This window comes from Bos grunniens, chromosome X (genome assembly GCF_055505025.1).
Source record: "Bos grunniens cultivar Pamir isolate PY7600 chromosome X, Bosgru_T2T1.0, whole genome shotgun sequence".
NCBI classification, from domain to species: Eukaryota; Metazoa; Chordata; class Mammalia; order Artiodactyla; family Bovidae; genus Bos; species Bos grunniens.
This window is the reverse complement of record NC_141194.1, coordinates 146678582-146695701: the sequence shown is the minus strand read 5'-3', so window position 1 is coordinate 146695701 and position 17120 is coordinate 146678582. Positions and strand designations below refer to the sequence as shown.

The 17120-nt window shown below is 36.1% G+C and overlaps 1 protein-coding gene across 5 annotated transcripts in view; it reads right to left on the bottom strand.

Annotated features, from left to right (window-relative positions):
• Positions 1–17120, bottom strand: part of KLHL4 (kelch like family member 4) — a 107771-nt gene that overhangs the window by 49178 nt on the left and 41473 nt on the right. For 4 of the 5 annotated variants that reach the window (XM_086387235.1, XM_086387236.1, XM_086387237.1 and 1 more), the window contains exons 2-6: positions 14304–14471; positions 13804–13940; positions 8197–8393; positions 4431–4643; positions 1802–1988 (exon numbers count right to left, since the gene is read on the bottom strand). In XM_086387235.1, the coding sequence (XP_086243361.1) occupies positions 1802–1988; positions 4431–4643; positions 8197–8393; positions 13804–13940; positions 14304–14471 (902 nt within the window). The remainder of the gene's footprint in view (positions 1–1801; positions 1989–4430; positions 4644–8196; positions 8394–13803; positions 13941–14303; positions 14472–17120) is intronic. The other variant, XM_086387239.1, reaches the window with a different exon arrangement.

Here is a 17120-nt window from a genome sequence, read left to right as displayed (position 1 = left end):
TACATGACCATTGGAAAAACCATAGCCTTGACTAGATGGACCTTTGTTGACAAAGTAATGTCTCTGCTTTTGAATATGCTATCTAGGTTGGTCATACCTTTCTTTCTACAGAGTAAGCGTCTTTTAATTTCATGGCTGCAATCACCATCTGCACTGATTTTGGAGCCCCAGAAAAATAAAGTCTGACACTGTTTCCATTGTTTCCCCATCTATTTGCCATGAATTAATGGGACCAGATGCCATGATCTTCGTTTTCTGAATGTTGAGCTTTAAGCCAACTTTTTCACTCTCTTCTTGCACTTTCACCAAGAGGCTTTTTAGTTCCTTTTCACTTTCTGCCATAAGGATAGTGTCATCTGCATATCTGAGGTTATTGATATTTCTCCCAGAAGTCTTGATGCCAGCTTGTGATTCTTCCAGACCAGCGTTTCTCATGATGTACTCTGCATATAAGTTAAATAAACAGGGTGACAATATATAGCCTTGACATACTCCTTTTCCTATTTGGAACCAGTCTGTTGTTCCATGTCCAGTTCTAACTGTTGCTTCCTGGCCCGCATATAGGTTTCTCAAGAGGCAGATCAGGTGGTCTGGTATTCCCATCTCTTTCAGAATTTTCCACAGTTTATTGTGATCCACACAGTCAAAGGCTTTGACATAGTCAATAAAGCAGAAATAGATATTTTTCTGGAACTCTCTTGCTTTTTCAATGATCCAGCGGATGTTGGCAATTTGATCTCTGATTCCTCTGCCTTTTCTAAAACCAGCTTGAACGTCTGGAAGTTCATGGTTCACATACTGCTGAAGCCTGGCTTGGAGAATTTTGAGCATTACTTTACTGGCGTGTGAGATGAATGTAATTGTGGGGTAGTTTGAGCATTCTTTAGCATAATATTTCATTGTGTGTGTCACACACACACACACAGTAAAATATTATTCTGCCAAAAAAGAGGGAAATTCTGCCATTTACAGTAACACTGATGGGCCTAGACATATTACGCTTAGTGAAGTAAGTCAGACAAATATAAATCTGTACATGATATCACTTATATGTGAAATCCCCCCAAAAATGAATGTATATCGAATACAGAAAGAGATACACACATACATTATAGAAAACATTTTTGTGGTTACTAAAAATGAGAGGGAAGGAGGGAGGGACAAATTAGGGGTATGGGATTAACAGATACAACCTACTGTTAATAAAATGGACAAGTAGCAAGGATCAGAGCCATTATCTTGTAATAACTTAGAATATCATCTAAAAAAATACTGAATCACCATGGTGTACACCTGAAACTAATATAATAAGTCTATACTTCAATATAAAGAAATTAAATTTATCATAGAAAAAAAATTGCCCTCATAAGAGAAAAAGTACATTTTTAACAGTTAATGAAATCTAATGAAAGGCTTATATCCCATAAGGCAATTGTAAAAAAAAAAAAGTATCAGAAAATTTATATTACTTTATTTATAAAAATTAGCTTTAGATGCACACATTTCAACATGGCTTTAATACCACCCTCACAATTTGGAGGGTGTTAAGAGTAATTATGAGTCCCATGGACAGAGGAGCCTGGTAGGCTGCAGTCCCTGGGGTCGCTAAGAGTCGGACATGACTGAGCGACTTCCCTTTTTCATGCATTGGAGAAGGAAATGGCAACCCACTCCAGTGTTCTTGCCTGGAGAATCCCAGGGACGGGGGAGCCTGGTGGGCTGCCATCTATGGGGTCGCACAGAGTCAGACACGACTGACGTGACTTAGCAGCAGCAAGAGTAATTAATTTGCTTCTGTTACCTTTCATAGCATCCATGCCTCCTACAGCATAAAGTGCTCCCATCGTTGATTTTCTAGGCCTTGTCCTAGGACTTTGCATCATGGGTCTTCTCTCAGGTAAGAGATGATACTTCATAGCTTCCATCAGGAGTTTCTGACATTCAAGATCACCAGTAAACATGGAGCTGTTTTCAAGATCAGCCAGTAACTGAAAAGTAATGATACATGGTATATGAAGTAAAGAGCAGATCATTAGAAGTAACATCTTCACTTATATAATTTTGGAGGAAACTCAAGCTAATTCTAATGCATGTGTTATTATTTAATATTTTAAGTTACTTAAGTAACATATTTTATGACTAAAACCCTCATGGTAGCAACTAATTTATTAATGAAAATTTATTTGACATACCATTCCTCATTTGAATATGTATTTTGCATACAATCTCCAGGAGTAAAAGTGAAAAAGCACTCATAAAATGTGTTACTGAAAGTGAAGTTAATGGCTGTGTCTGCACAAAGCAAGCATCTCCTGTCCTACTGCATGTAGCTAGAGAAACAATCAAATTTTTGGTTGATTTAAGGGAGGTAGAGCAAACATGACCAATTAAAGTAATATCACCATGGGGGCTGCATCTTTATCATCAAATCAAAGCACAAAGCAGGTGTTTTTTATCTATATATGTACATGTATACACAGGTAAAGTACATGTATTAGTAATTAGGTGATTCATCGTCAGTAGTATATGATATCCATCTTTTCTAACCAATGTTGCCTGACAGGTAATATGATCCCAATTGAATGAAATAAAATCTAGGTAAAGTATTCTTCCTGAGACTAGTTGAGGAGAAGTTACTAGCCTTTTTAGAATTTTTCCAAGGGTCATTTAGATTGGTTCTTAGAAGTTTGGAGCCCACATTATCATAGGGCATTGTCAGGAACAGCAAGCAGGTTGTTGGAAAGGAGGAACTAATCTTACCCCATAAAACTTCCCTGAAGTTTCCTGTGCTGCACTGGTTAACCTCAGCTGTGTTCTCACCCCACTTGTTATCTCTGATGGATCACTGTTTTGACTTGGCTGGTGAGATTCCAGGTACCTCTTTATGAAGTATAAAATTAAGGGCTTCTGAACCTGTATACCAGGGCACCTCAAATTTTTAAGAGTCATCTGAGAAACTTGCTAAAATACAGATTCCTTGGCTTCAGCTGCATAAATTGCTTCAGTAGGTTTGTGGTGGGGGCCTGAGAAGCTGAGTTTCAAACAAGCTTCCAGTCTTAAAAGTAAATATATACTGGGAGTTCCAAAGATGGTAGAGAATAAAGACTCTGAACTCATCTCTTCTCCCGGGCACATGAAAATTACAACTATTTCCAGGATAACTATTGATTTAAAAAAAGACCAGAACCTACCAGTAAAGATCATTTACAACTAAAGATGTAAAGAAGGAACCACAAGTTGGATAGGAGAGATAAAATCTTGGTACAGTCAAGACCCAGAATCCTATCTGGGTGACTCACAAACAAGAAAATAATTACAACCCCTCAAAAGAGTGAGGGCTCTAAGCCCACATTGGGCTCCCTAGTCCAGGTGTCCTGTACCAAGAAGACTCCAGACTATTTAGCTTTGAAGGTCAGCAAGGTTTACATTCAGGAAACTCAGAGGGCTGTGGAAAATAGTGACTCTATACTTAAAGGGAACACACAAAATTTCACATGGTTTGGGATCCAGGGAAAAAACAGGAACTTGAAAGGAGCTACTAGCTGATTTTAGAGTCACCAGGAAAGGCAATAGACAGCTCACCTTAGAATCAGACATGGGCAGCAACCGTTGTGAGAGTTCATTCTACCATGTGGACACTGGTGCTAGCAAGGGCCATTTTGGAAACTTCCCTTTAGCTTAATAGCAGCCAGACCTGCCCCTATCAAATAGACTATAGGCACTAATCCTGGGATGCCTCAGGTGAAACAACTAACTGAGAAGAGACATAAGCCTACTCACCAGAAGATGTGGTGTATACACACACACACACTGGAATACTATTCAGCCATTAAAAAAATTCCCATTTGCAATAACATGGATGGTCCTGGAGTGTGTTATGCTCAGTTTATACATATATATATATAATCTGCTATACACTTGAAACTAACATAGCATTGTTATGTATTTCAATAAAAGTTGATTACTGACTATAATGATGCTCTAGTGCATCTGAAACTCTTTAATATGGTTTCAATCATAGCAGTTAATTGCTCATATTAGTTAGTAGGTTTTATCCAGAAAATAACTCCTTCCTAGAGTCTCCTCTGGGATGCTACTGTAATAATTACTATCACCTTTCCTAGAGGGTGGTAGGAAAAGAAAAAGAGTTAGCTTTAGTCATTTCTCCTGTTTGTTACAAGTGCTGTTTGGTGAGAGAAAACTGAAACTAATGAGTACACTGAAGTTTGGAGACTATTTGTAGGTCTTTCATTAAAACTTCTTTCCCCTCTTTCCTATCATTATTAATATTGCTAACTGAAGGCTGTATTTGTCCTTCTGTGAAACAAATCCTGTACTAGAAATTCTCCATATAAAACAGATAAGGAATAGATTAATGTCCAGTTGTCATTTAGAACTATAATTTCCATTACCTGGGTAAGTTTCCATACCTGTGGTGGAAGTAACGGCAATCTGATGTAAGAAAGCAGCATTGCTAGGTCTTGTTGCCTAGCCTGCACATCATGCCCCACCCACAGCATTAGAGCATGGAAAATGGTTTCTTCATCGGGCACATTAATGTCATCACTGCACAAAAGTTTTGAAATCTCATTAGCTGGAAGGAGGAGGAATTCTTGGTTCTGTATTACCTCGATGAAGTGTTCCTAGAAAAGAGAGATCTACTGAAATTTTGTACTTTAACTTCTTAACAAAATAAGCTTATCAAAGCATTTTACTTTGTTAAACTTCAGAAAAATCAGAGAGACAGATATACGCATTTATAAAAAAATAGATGCTATTGCCGGCCATGAGAGGGGGGTCGGATGTGCCTTCTGAAGCTGAAGAACCAAAGAAGGCCTGGGGGAGGCTGTGCATTTGATGGGGCAACATACTGAATTATTTCATGATGAGAAAAAGAGGTCAATTAAAAACTCCTTCCTCTTGTGAAAAAAACACGATTAATCAAGGAAAAGGTATATTTTACAATGAATAAAGATCTACAAGTTAAGGTTTATCTGAAAGTGACTCTTATGAAGTTGTTTGTTGAGGGATAGTGGGGCTATCTTTCAATTTTTATATATTTTACCTTAATTCTCTCTTCTGTCATTTGTGCTGTATTTTTGTCAAGTATCAAATCTCAGGCAGTTATGTTTCAACTTTTTAAATAAAAACACTACTATGTTTTTCCTATTTATAATATCATACATATTTATTTGACAACACAATTACCATTTTGAATATTTTTCATCATGAAGATCTTAAGTTTAAATGCAGTAAAATATATTTTTGAAATTGATATGAAGGAATATTCTTATCTCATTATTTTGCATGTAGCTGTTTAGTTGGTAACTTATATTGCCTAGTACATTGATATTTTGGAAGCAGCTTAAGACAGTCTCTTTATAACTGGGGGATCTGGATAAACCAGATCACTCTTTCATCTCCATTCTGAGTTTAGTCATTGTGGGAGATGAGACTTCTGCCAATGAACCACTTATCCCCTTGAGTTTATTCATTGTGAAACTTAGTTAACCTAATAACAAAATTCTCCATACATCAATCATCAAGCTTGATAGTCCCAACAGGAGGCTCTAAGACCTTAAATTCCAAGTTGACTTGCCTTTTTCGACAAAGATCCTCCTTGTGACTAAGGCAAGCACCAGGGGGAGAACTGGTGATTTTACTATAGCAGATGTTCCTTGTTGAAAACCTTCTCACCTATAGCACAGTGGTGACTTTAGTACTAAAACTAATAATTCATTACACTTGTACAGCACTTCATACTTTACAAATTTCTTTTAGAAACATTAAGTCATCACCAATGCAATCTTGTGGAAAGTGTAATTACTGTGATGAGATAACAGGCTGTGAATTGGTTTGATCTCCTGCACAGTAAATGGCTAAGTGTGGACTCATATCTATGCCTTCAGGTCTACTTCATTTTATTTGATACTGCAACTGACTTTCATAAATGACATAATTTTTATGAAAGGGTTAAGAAAAAGATAAAACACTCCAAAACTTATGGCTACCTATTACTGGTAGTGTATGTAAACTTTGAAGTTGTATAACTATTATGCATGATCCCATATCTCGTTCTCCTTTCTATCTACTGTCTGATGAAAGAAAATAAAAATAGAGAGAGAGAGAAAAAAAAAGGGGAAGATTAGCCTAGTATATAAAACCTCAGTGGCTAATTAAATGATATACATATGGCACTGAAATATCCAGTACTATAAAACAGATATTTAGTCAAGCTTAAAGATTAATTTTAAATTGTTTTATTTTACTCCTAATTTCAAGGTAAATGCTTTCTTCTAATCACATTCCAAAGTGTCTTTTGTGTGTGTATGTGTGTGCCCTTGATTTGGTATTCATCTTTTAAAATCCACAATTACATTGTGTTAAATCATATTAAATTAATATAGCCTATTTCCTGAATGTTTCATCAATGCAGACTACTATTTATATGACTGTGATGGTCAATTTTATGTGTCGACTTGACTCAGCCCTGGAGTCTTCTGGCCAAACATTATTCTAGGTGTGTCTGTGAGGATATTTCTGGATGAGGCCCACTCACATTAGAGAAGACGATCTGTTTATTCAGTCTATGGTTCAAATGACTAAATTCTTAGAAGTTAATATTATTCTTAGACATTAAAGTTATTTGCATTTTATATTATCAATACAGTATTATAAAATCATTATTATAGCATGATCTTGGCATATTTTACCAAATTTATAATAGACACTAAAATAACTAAAGAGGGATTAAAGGAGACAACATTATTGCATTTTTATGTACATCCTGCTTTAGCATTCAGTTTCAGTCACATAATAGGCAAAGGAAGACAAGTTCATTTTGAGCAACAAAAATAATTCAAGCTGTTTATCAGAATGTGTTTTGTCAGCAAGAGTAAGACACCAGACAGGAAACTGTTAATACATAGTTCAAGAATTTAAGTAATTTAACAGGAAGTTTTCATGTTTGGCTTTTGTAGTAGGATTAACCTTTGAACTGCTGTTCTATAGTTTATGTGGCATCTCTATTTAGGACATATGAATATAAATAGCATAATTAAATAACATGTTAAAATGTCAATCCTTTATAATATGATTCTCGATATAAAGGTATCATTTCAGGAACATGTTTAAAACTTCAAATATTGAAAAATGACCAAGGGTGGGAACACCAGTGGGGAAGTTTTACAAGAACTTTTTTAGAGAATCTAAATATTGCAAGTTTGAAAATTTTAAGGTCTATATAAAACTCTAGAAATACTTTTTAATTATATATATCTGAATTATAGAATTGTAATATTAATTTTATTGTTGCTTTTAGTTGTGATTCTTTATTGTTCACTTTTATGTACTTGTCTTTTATTTTTGAATCTTAAATAAATGTAGCTATTTCTTAGCTTGAAATTTTATCTTTTAATTTGATTTAGCATGAATGGTAAGGATTTATTTAATATCCTCTGTCTACTTGTCTCCCTACAGATAATCTATATTTCATGTCACTGTCACTTGACTGAATAAAGGTAGTCTTATCCAATGCAACTTTTAAAGAATTAACATTAAACATGTTGATTTAGTTTATTATAATTACTAGTAGAATTGAGAGGGACTTTAAGTTAATTAAGGAATTGAACTGTGAATTGTTTTAAGCCAAAATACATGTTTTAATTGGAAAATAAAAAGTTCATTCAATAGGATGGTCTGACTTACTAATTTAGACAGTTTTTAAGCTCCTCCAGTTAACACTGAGCCATTAAAATTTCCTTTTTACATATTGAATGATATATAAATTTCATTAGAAACAATAATTTGTACAACTTTATGAAGTTCTAATAATATAAAAACATCACAGAAATTATTAATCTTATTACTGTGGATTCTACTTGAAATATATACTTGTCCAGTTTAATTATTGCTAATATTTTCACTTCTCAAAGTTGTGAGGTTTAATTAAATCTTTTTAGCTTAAAAAATGTGAAATTTGTTTGTATACAGATCAACCAGACCGATATTTTTACCTAATATTTATTATATGCAAGTAATTTGAAAATTATATAAATCTATATTGCTTTTTAATGTTATCCCAACCTTATAATCTTTACCTTGGAATGGTTCTAAACATGCATATCAGTAAACATTTCATTAGGTTAGATATTGTGTTAATATATTATAAATACAACATGAATCAATTGATGTTACCATTGTGTATCTATATGCCACATTTAGGAGCTTTGTACAGCCTTGGGCATCTCCAAATGATAGAATCCCTAAGCAGTTTGAAGGGTGGAGCTGCTTTATAAGAAAATTGGAGCAGACTTCAATGACTTGAGTCAGCTGCAGGAGACAAGCTGCAGCCAGCAAACTTTCAATAGTATCTTCTTTCAATTGCAGGATACCTAGATTGTTTGAAAAGTTAAAGAATGATTATATATTCCATAAAGAAAGACACAAATATGCTAGAGAGCTAAAAATTTCAATTTATCTCATTAATAGGGTTATTTTTTTTCTAGCGTACAGTGACTATTTAGGGAATGCCTTTTGAGGTGAATATATGCAAGTGAGTCTGTACAAACACTAACAAGATGGCTGAAAGGAGCAAGATTATAAAAAACAACAGGAGCAAATGAACTGTGAGTATCATCATTGCAAAGAACAGCAATTTCTGGTTTATATACCATCTTAGACCTGTATATAAATCTAATATCAAATATTGTCTACACTAGGACTCAAGAAACTTTATGATACATTAAATAAGGATCATGGGGCTTCCCTGGTGCTCAGACAGTAAAGCATCTGCCTGCAATGTGGGAGACCTGGGTTCAATCTCTGGGTCGGAAAGATACCCTGGAGAAGGACATGGCAACCCACTCCAGTACACTTGCCTGGAGAATCCCATGGATGGAGGAGCCTGGTGGACTGCAGTCCATGGTGTGGCAAAGAGTTGGACACGACTGAGATACTAAACTTTCACTTTCACATAAGGATCATATGATGGACTATACCGGTATCTGTCATTTGTGTGGGAAAATGTCTTGGTATATAAGAACATTAAGCTTATATGTCAATTTTTTTGCATCTGCATTTATTAGCCTATTAGGGTGACTTTGCTCAAATATTATGCCTGGAATTAATCACTAGCACTTCTTTAAAAGAAAGAAAATGCTGCCAAGTGTCCTCAGATAAAGAACTGCTTATATGATTATTTTCTTAGGTACAAAAACAGATTCTGCTAAAATACCCATAAAGATTTTTAAAAATCTAGATCAGAGCAATTTAAGCTGTTTAATTTTTATTGATGTATCATTATTTTTAAGCAAGAATTACTGATGAATCATTGTAAATGTTATACTATTTTGATAGGTTATATTTCTATATTTTTGTTTTAGCCATGCTTAGAGAAGTTGTAAATAATATTTCATATGAGTTATATAAACTATGAATTATTATTTTATAATTTTGCTTTATAAAATACCATAATATGGATGCTATCTATTTGCATAACTATAAAATATAATATTACAGTATTTGGTTCAGCCTTTAAAATATGTTGTAAAAGGATCCAGTCCATTAGCAGACTTTCTTGTATTGTTTCCTATCTGGATTTTGAAAGGAGAGCCCTGCCTCTATCTCATGAAACTCAGAAGTACAAACTATTCTCTGAATCAGATATAAAGTTTCACCTGTCATAGACATTGAAACTTGGCCTGGTTATGAAGAATGATATTCATTTCTCAATGAGTGAAACCATAAAACCCATAGAAGAAAACAGCATAAAAGCTCCTTGGTCTTGACTATAATTTCCTGGGTAAGAGACCATAAGCACAGGGGAAAAAGCTAAAACAAACAAGTGACACTACATCAAACTAGAGAACTTCTCCACAATAAAGGATACAAAAATAAACTGAGAAGAAACATGCAGAATGAGAGAAAATATCTGCAACTCAATAGCACAAAAGCAAATAATACAATTAAAAATGGGCAAAGAATCTGGATAGACATTTTTTTCCCCAAAGAAGACATACAAATAACAAACAGATACATTAAAAGATGCTTAACATCACTAAGCATCAGGGAAATGCAAATTAAAACCACAATGAGATATCACCTCACACCTGTTAGGATGGCTATTATCAAAATGAGAGGAGACAGTTAATGTTGGTGAGGCTTTGGAGAAAAGAGAACCCTCGTACATTGTTGGTGAAAATATAAACTGGGTCAACCATTATGGTAAACAGTAAGGAGGCTCTTTTAAAAAAAAATAAAGATTAGAACTACCATCAGTTCAGTTCAGTTCAGTCGCTTAGTCATGTCCAACTCTTTGTGACCACATGGACTGCAGCACACCAGGCCTCCCTGTCCATCACCAACTCCCAGAGCTTACTCAAACTCATGTCCATTGAGTTGGTGATGCCATCCAACCATCTCATCCTCTGTCATCTCCTTCTTGTCTCGCCTTCAAGCTTTCCCAGCATTAGGGTCTTTTCAAATGAGTCAGTTCTTCGCATCAGGTGGCCAAATAACTACCATGGGGTCCAGTAATTCCACTCCAAAGGAAAGAAAAACTGGGTCTTAAAGGGGTAGCTGCTCTCCCATGTTTTGTTGTTTTTCTTTAGTCACTAAATCGTGTCTGACTCTTTGCGACCCCATGAACTGCTATGTTTATTCAGCATCATTCACAAAATATGGAAATGACTTAAATGTCCATTGACAGATTAGTGAATTAATACAAAGTGATACACACACTCAAGAATAATATTCAACCATGAGAAAGATGGAAATTCTGCCATTTGTGACAACATGGATAAAACTGGAGAACATTATGCTAACTGAAATAAGATAAAGAAAGAAAAATACTATATGGTATCACTTGTATATGAAATAGAGGTATGAAGGGAAGATGGGGAAATGTAGATTAATGGGTACAAACTTTCAGTTATAACAAGTTCTAGGATATGAAGTACAGCATGGTGATTATAGTTAATAGTATGGTATTGGGTACTACGGGCTTCCCAGGTGTTGCTAGTGGTAAAGAATCCATCAGACAATGCAGGAGACATAGAATATGAAGGTTTGATCCCTGGATCACAAAGATCCCCTGGAAGGGGGCACACAACCCACTACAGTATTCTTGCCTGGAGAATCCCAGGGACAAGAGGAGCCTGCAAGGCTACAGTCCCTAAGGTTGCAAAGAGTTGGACACAACTGAAGCAACTTAGCATTGGGTACAGCATACTTGAAAGTTGGTAAAAGTGTATATTAAGTGATCTCACCAACAAAACAACAGAAAAAGGGTTAACTATATGAGATGTGTGAATTACCTTGATCTTGATAATCATTCCATTATATGGGTAGGTGTGTATATGTGTTAGGTCCATACCATTTCTGTCCTTTATTGAGCCCATCATTCTTGAAGAGATCAATAAAGGACAGAAATGGTATGGACCTAACAGAAGCAGAAGATATTAAGAAGAGGTGGAAAGAATACACAGAAGAACTGTACAAAAAAGATCTTCATGACCAAGATAATCACGATGGTTTGATCACTCACCTAGAGGCAGATATCCTGGAATGTGAAGTCAAGTCGGCCTTAGGAAGCATCTCTACAAACAAAGCTAGTGGAGGTGATGGAATTCCAGTTGAGCTATTTCAAATCCTGAAAGATGATGCTGTGAAAGTGCTGCACTCAATATGCCAGCAAATTTGGAAAACTCAACAGTGGCCACAGGACTGGAAAAGGTCCGTTTTCATTCCAATCCCAAAGAAAGGCAATGTCAAGGAATGCTCAAACTACCGCACAATTGCACTCATCTCACATGCTAGTAAAGTAATGCTCAAAATTCTCCAAGCCAGGCTTCAGCAATATGTGAACCGTGAACTTCCAGATGTTCAAGCTGGTTTTAGAAAAGGCAGAAGAACAAGAGATCAAATTGCCAACATCTGCTGGATCATCAAAAAAGCAAGAAAGTTCCAGAAAAGCCTCTATATCTGCTTTATTGACTATGCCAAAGCCTTTGATTGAGTTGATCACAATAAAATGTGGAGGATTCTGAAAGAGATGGGAATACCAGACCACCTGACCTGCCTCTTGAGAAACCTATATGGAGGTCAGGAAGCAACAGTTAGAACTGGACATGGAACAACAGACTGGTTCCAAATAGGAAAAGAAGTATGTCAAGGCTGTATATTGTCACCCTGTTTATTTAACTTCTATGCAGAGTACATCATGAGAAATGCTGGACTGGAAGACGCACAAGCTGGAATCAAGATTGCCGGGAGAAATATCAATAACCTCAGATATGCAGATGACACCACCCTTATGGCAGAAAGTGAAGAGGAACTAAAAAGCCTCTTGATGAAAGTGAAAGAGAAGAGTGAAAAAATTGGCTTAAAGCTCAACATTCAGAAAACGAAGACCATGGCATCTGGTCCCATCACTTCATGGCAAATAGATGGGGAAACAGTGGAAACAGCCACTGACTTTGCTTTTTGGGCTCCAAAATCACTGCAGATGGTGATTGCAGCCATGAAATTAAAAGACCCTTACTCCTTGGAAGGAAAGTTATGACCAACATAGACAGCATATTAAAAGCAGAGACATTACATTGTCAACAAAGGTCTGTCTAAAAAGGCTATGATTTTTCCAGTGCTCATGTATGGATGTGAGAGTTCGACTGTAAAGAAAGCTTAGTGCTGAAGAATTGATGCTTTTGTACTGTGGTGTTGGAGAAGATGCTTGAGAGTCCCTTGGACTGCAAGGAGATCCAACCAGGAGATCAGTCCTGGATGTTCATTGGAAGGACTGATGTTGAAACTGAAACTCCAATATTTTGGCCACCAGATCTGACTCATTTGAAAAGACCCTTATGCTGGGAAATATTGAGGGCAGGAGGAGAAGGGAATCACAGAGGATGAGATGGTTGGATGGGATCACCAACTCAATGGACCTGGGTTTGTGTGGACACCGGGGGTTGGTGATGGACAGGGACGCCTGGTGTGCTGCACTTCATGGGGTCACAGAGTCGGACACGACTGAGTGACTGAACTGAACTGAACTGAATTGATGTATATGTGTGTGCATGTATTTGTTGCTCTGTCATATTCGACTCTGAAATCCCATGGACTATAGCATGCCAGGCTCCTCTGTCTATGGGATTCTCCAGAAAAGAATACTGGAGTGGGTAGCCATTCCCTTCTCCAGGGATCTTCCTAACCCAGGGATTAAACCTGGGATTCCCACTTTGCAGGTGGATTCTTTTCTGTCTGAGCCACCAGGGAAGCCCTATGTATATATAATCATCAAGTTGTATACTTTAAATATATATGATTATATTTGTCAATCATTCCTCAATAAATTTGGAATGAATGAATGAATAAATGTTTCTTGGCCCCCAAACTGTTCCTGTTACCTTTGTTTTATGGTTTGAGTAAATATGACATTATTATTTCAAGAAATGAAACTAAATCTATAGAGGTAGAATATTCCATTTCCACTCTTAGTTTTACAAATGAGAATGTATCCACAACATGAGACACAGAGAGAGACAGACAGACATGCTCTTTGTGTTAATATAGCTATATTTTCTCATGGCCCCAAATTTTATAGCATATTATTTACCTCTTCCTCTTTTATACTATTGAATTTAAATGCTGACTCTGTCACTTACTATCTTAGGAAATTTACTTAACTGGTCTATCCTTCAGTTTTCTCACTAACTGATAATAGACTCACAGGCTAATAATAATGTGAGTTATAAGATATAGAGATATTGTGAGGATTGAATGAGTTAATACATACCAAGCACTTACCTGTGTAAGCATACTGCACCAAGGAATTAAGTGCATTAGGATCAATTCCTTCCATCTTGACCTCTTTTTGTTTGGCTTCAAGCACATCATTAGTAAACATCGCAGCAAAATAATCAGACACTGCACTAAGAACCAACCTAGAAATAGGAATGTTTCATAGGAACTTAAAACAGTCCATAATCTCACTGAAAAGCATGAAATACAGTCAGTAAATGTGTAATACTGTTAAGAATGCTTTCTGTGTATATATTTCATATTTCAGCAAATTATAGTGAAATTAGAAAAGTAAATTAAGTTTATTTTCTGTAGATAATTTGTGCTGCTTTTCTTCATTAATTTCTCTATGTTTAGCTCTTCTAAATATCACAGGGTGACATGGATCATATGGGCTAGTGCATTTTTAATATAATGACATAAAAATCTATTTTCCTCAAAGCTCCAATTTGTAATCAATGGACTGATACTTTCTCATTCATACTTGCTATACTCAGTATACTTACCGATGGGCTGGAATCCGGAGATGTCCAGCAATGAGTAACACATCACACAGTTGTTTCTCTTTCAAGTAGTTCTCCATTTTTTGAAGAGTTTGTTGTGCATGGTTTACAGCATGGAACTGCTCCTCAAATCTGCTAACACTCATGTCTTCAGCATGCTGTGTAGCCAGTCTGAAAGGGGGATAAGTGTGAGAATATGGTTTGTTTCTCCTAGTGAGTGTGCAAATATCCAGTGGAAATTTAGGTACATCACTCCTAAAAGAAATAAATTGAATTAAAGTAAACAATATTTGCCCACCAATTCTAAATATTTTACTATTATTGCTCCATAACTTCCATTATGGAGAAGGCAATGGCACCCCACTCCAGTACTCTTGCCTGGAAAATCCCATGGATGGAGGAGCCTGGTGGGCTGCAGTCCATGGGGTCGCTGAGGGTCAGACACGACTGAGCGACTTCACTTTCACTTTTCACTTTCATGCATTGGAGAAGGAAATGGCAACCCACTCCAGTGTTCTTGCCTGGAGAATCACAGGGACGGGGGAACCTGGTGGGCTGCTATCTATGGGGTCGCACAGAGTTGGACACGACTGAAGTGACTTAGCAGCAACCTCCATTAAAGTGAAGTGTCATGGTTAGTATTTATATCTGGAATGTAACCATGGATGTAGTTATGTGTAGTACAGCTGCAGACGTCATGCTAATTTTATATGCACAAACATAAATTTCAAAATACAAACCACATTTAAAAAATTTTATTGACATCACAGTTAAATCATTAGGCATGATATGGTAGAATTGTAGGCATAATTTGAAATATTTTTTCAAATTTGTTATGTTCTGGAGCTGCTCCATGAAGTATTCATTGCACATCAGAGATATTTCCTGGAGAATCTCAAGCCTGAGAGTTCCATGATATTGTTTACAATTGTTTCCCATCAAGAAAATAAACATATTTCCATCTTTTATATTGTTTCTGTTTTACTGAGATATAATTGACATATTACATTGAATAAATTTTAGATGTGCCATGTGATGATGATATTCATATATATTGTGAAATGATTACCATGATAAGGTTGCTTGCACGCTCAGTCACTCAGTTATATCTGACTTTTTGTGACCCTATGGACTGTGACCTGCTAGGCTCCTCTGTCCATGGGATTTTTCAAGACAAGTATACTGGAGTGGGTAGCCATTTCCTCCTCCAGCTGACCTTCATGACCCAGGGATGGAACCATGTGCTGTGTCTCCTGCATTGGAAGGTGGATTCTTTACCACTGAGCCACATGTAAAAGGGACCACTTTTACAGATACAGAATATTCAAGATTTTTTTTTTCTTTCAGCACTTTATTTAGAGTAAGCCCTTCATATCCATGGATTGAACCCATCCACAGATTTTTGTATCTGTGGTGGGTCCTGGAATCAATTCTCCATGGATACTGAGGGACAAATGTATATCATACCACTGCCTTCTGTCTTGCAAGGTTTCTTCTCAGAAAATTATTGATAATTTATTATTGATAATTCCTTGTATGTACTGAGTCACTTCTTTCTTGCTGCTTTCTAGACAACTCTGTCCTTTACAGTTTCATTATAGTGTGTCTGGGTCTCTTTGGTTTATCCTAAAAAAAGTTCATTTAGATACTTGTATTTCAAATCTATATCTCTCCTCAAATTTTGGGAATTCACTACCATTATTTCTTCTTTTTTAAGTATATAAGTAGGAGCACAATAAATATTTACTAATTGACTGGTTACAACTTTGTATTTTCACAAATCACAATCATAGAAGAGATGAATTTATGCTAATGGTTTTGACGAATGTCAAGAATTTAGAAAACATTTGACACTGAAATTTTTAAATATGCAGAAAAATTGAAGGGAAAGAATGAAAATATAATGTCCCCCAAGACCCACAAACTTTTAACTGTTACCACAAGTACTTTATCTGTTTTACTGAATCATTTGAAAGTAAGTTATGACAATATGACACTTCATCCCTGAATATATAAGCATTTATCTCCTAGTGAAAGAGTAAATTCTTAGGTAGGTTGATAAGAAGTCCAGGGTCCCTGAGGAGGAGAAAGGGGCACAGTGCTCTCAAGGAGGGGAAAAGGACAATTTTTCCACATTGCTTTGTCTTAGTCACATAAGACATTATTTTCTCTCAGCTCAGAGCTAATGATTACACAACACAACAACTCATCTTAAACTATATCGCAACAATGTATCCTGCTCAAGGACATGTTTCTCCTTCTTAAGAACATTCTGACTAATCCTGTTATCTTAAAATTATATTGTGGGAGTGGGTCTGGTAAGACCTTTCTGTTGTTAGTTCTAATCTTGATAATTTAAGATGTATGTTGTGGGAGTGGGTCTGATATAAGTATATAAGGTTTTGATAAGACTAGTGACTGGAGGCACTTTTCATCCCCCTTCTGATGTCTATGTCAGAAGCTTTCTCTATCTCTTTTTATACTTTAATAAAACTCTGCTACAAAAAAGCTTTTGAGTGATCAAGCCTGGTCCCTGGTCCCAAAGCTAAATCTTCTTCAGGGATCACAAATCCAACATCATTCACCATAGCTATTACTAGGAATAAGAATATTCTACATATTATGGAGGAGCCTGGTGGGCTACAGCCCTCAGGGTCACAAAGAGTCGGACACGACTGAGTCACTTCACTTCACTTCACATCTTAAGGTGTGCCATTGCAACACCTGAGATGAATAGCTCAGTAAAATCTAATATGATAGATTTATATGGAATAATTTCCCCTATAGTTCTAATATGTCTTTTAAAACTTTTTTTTCCTC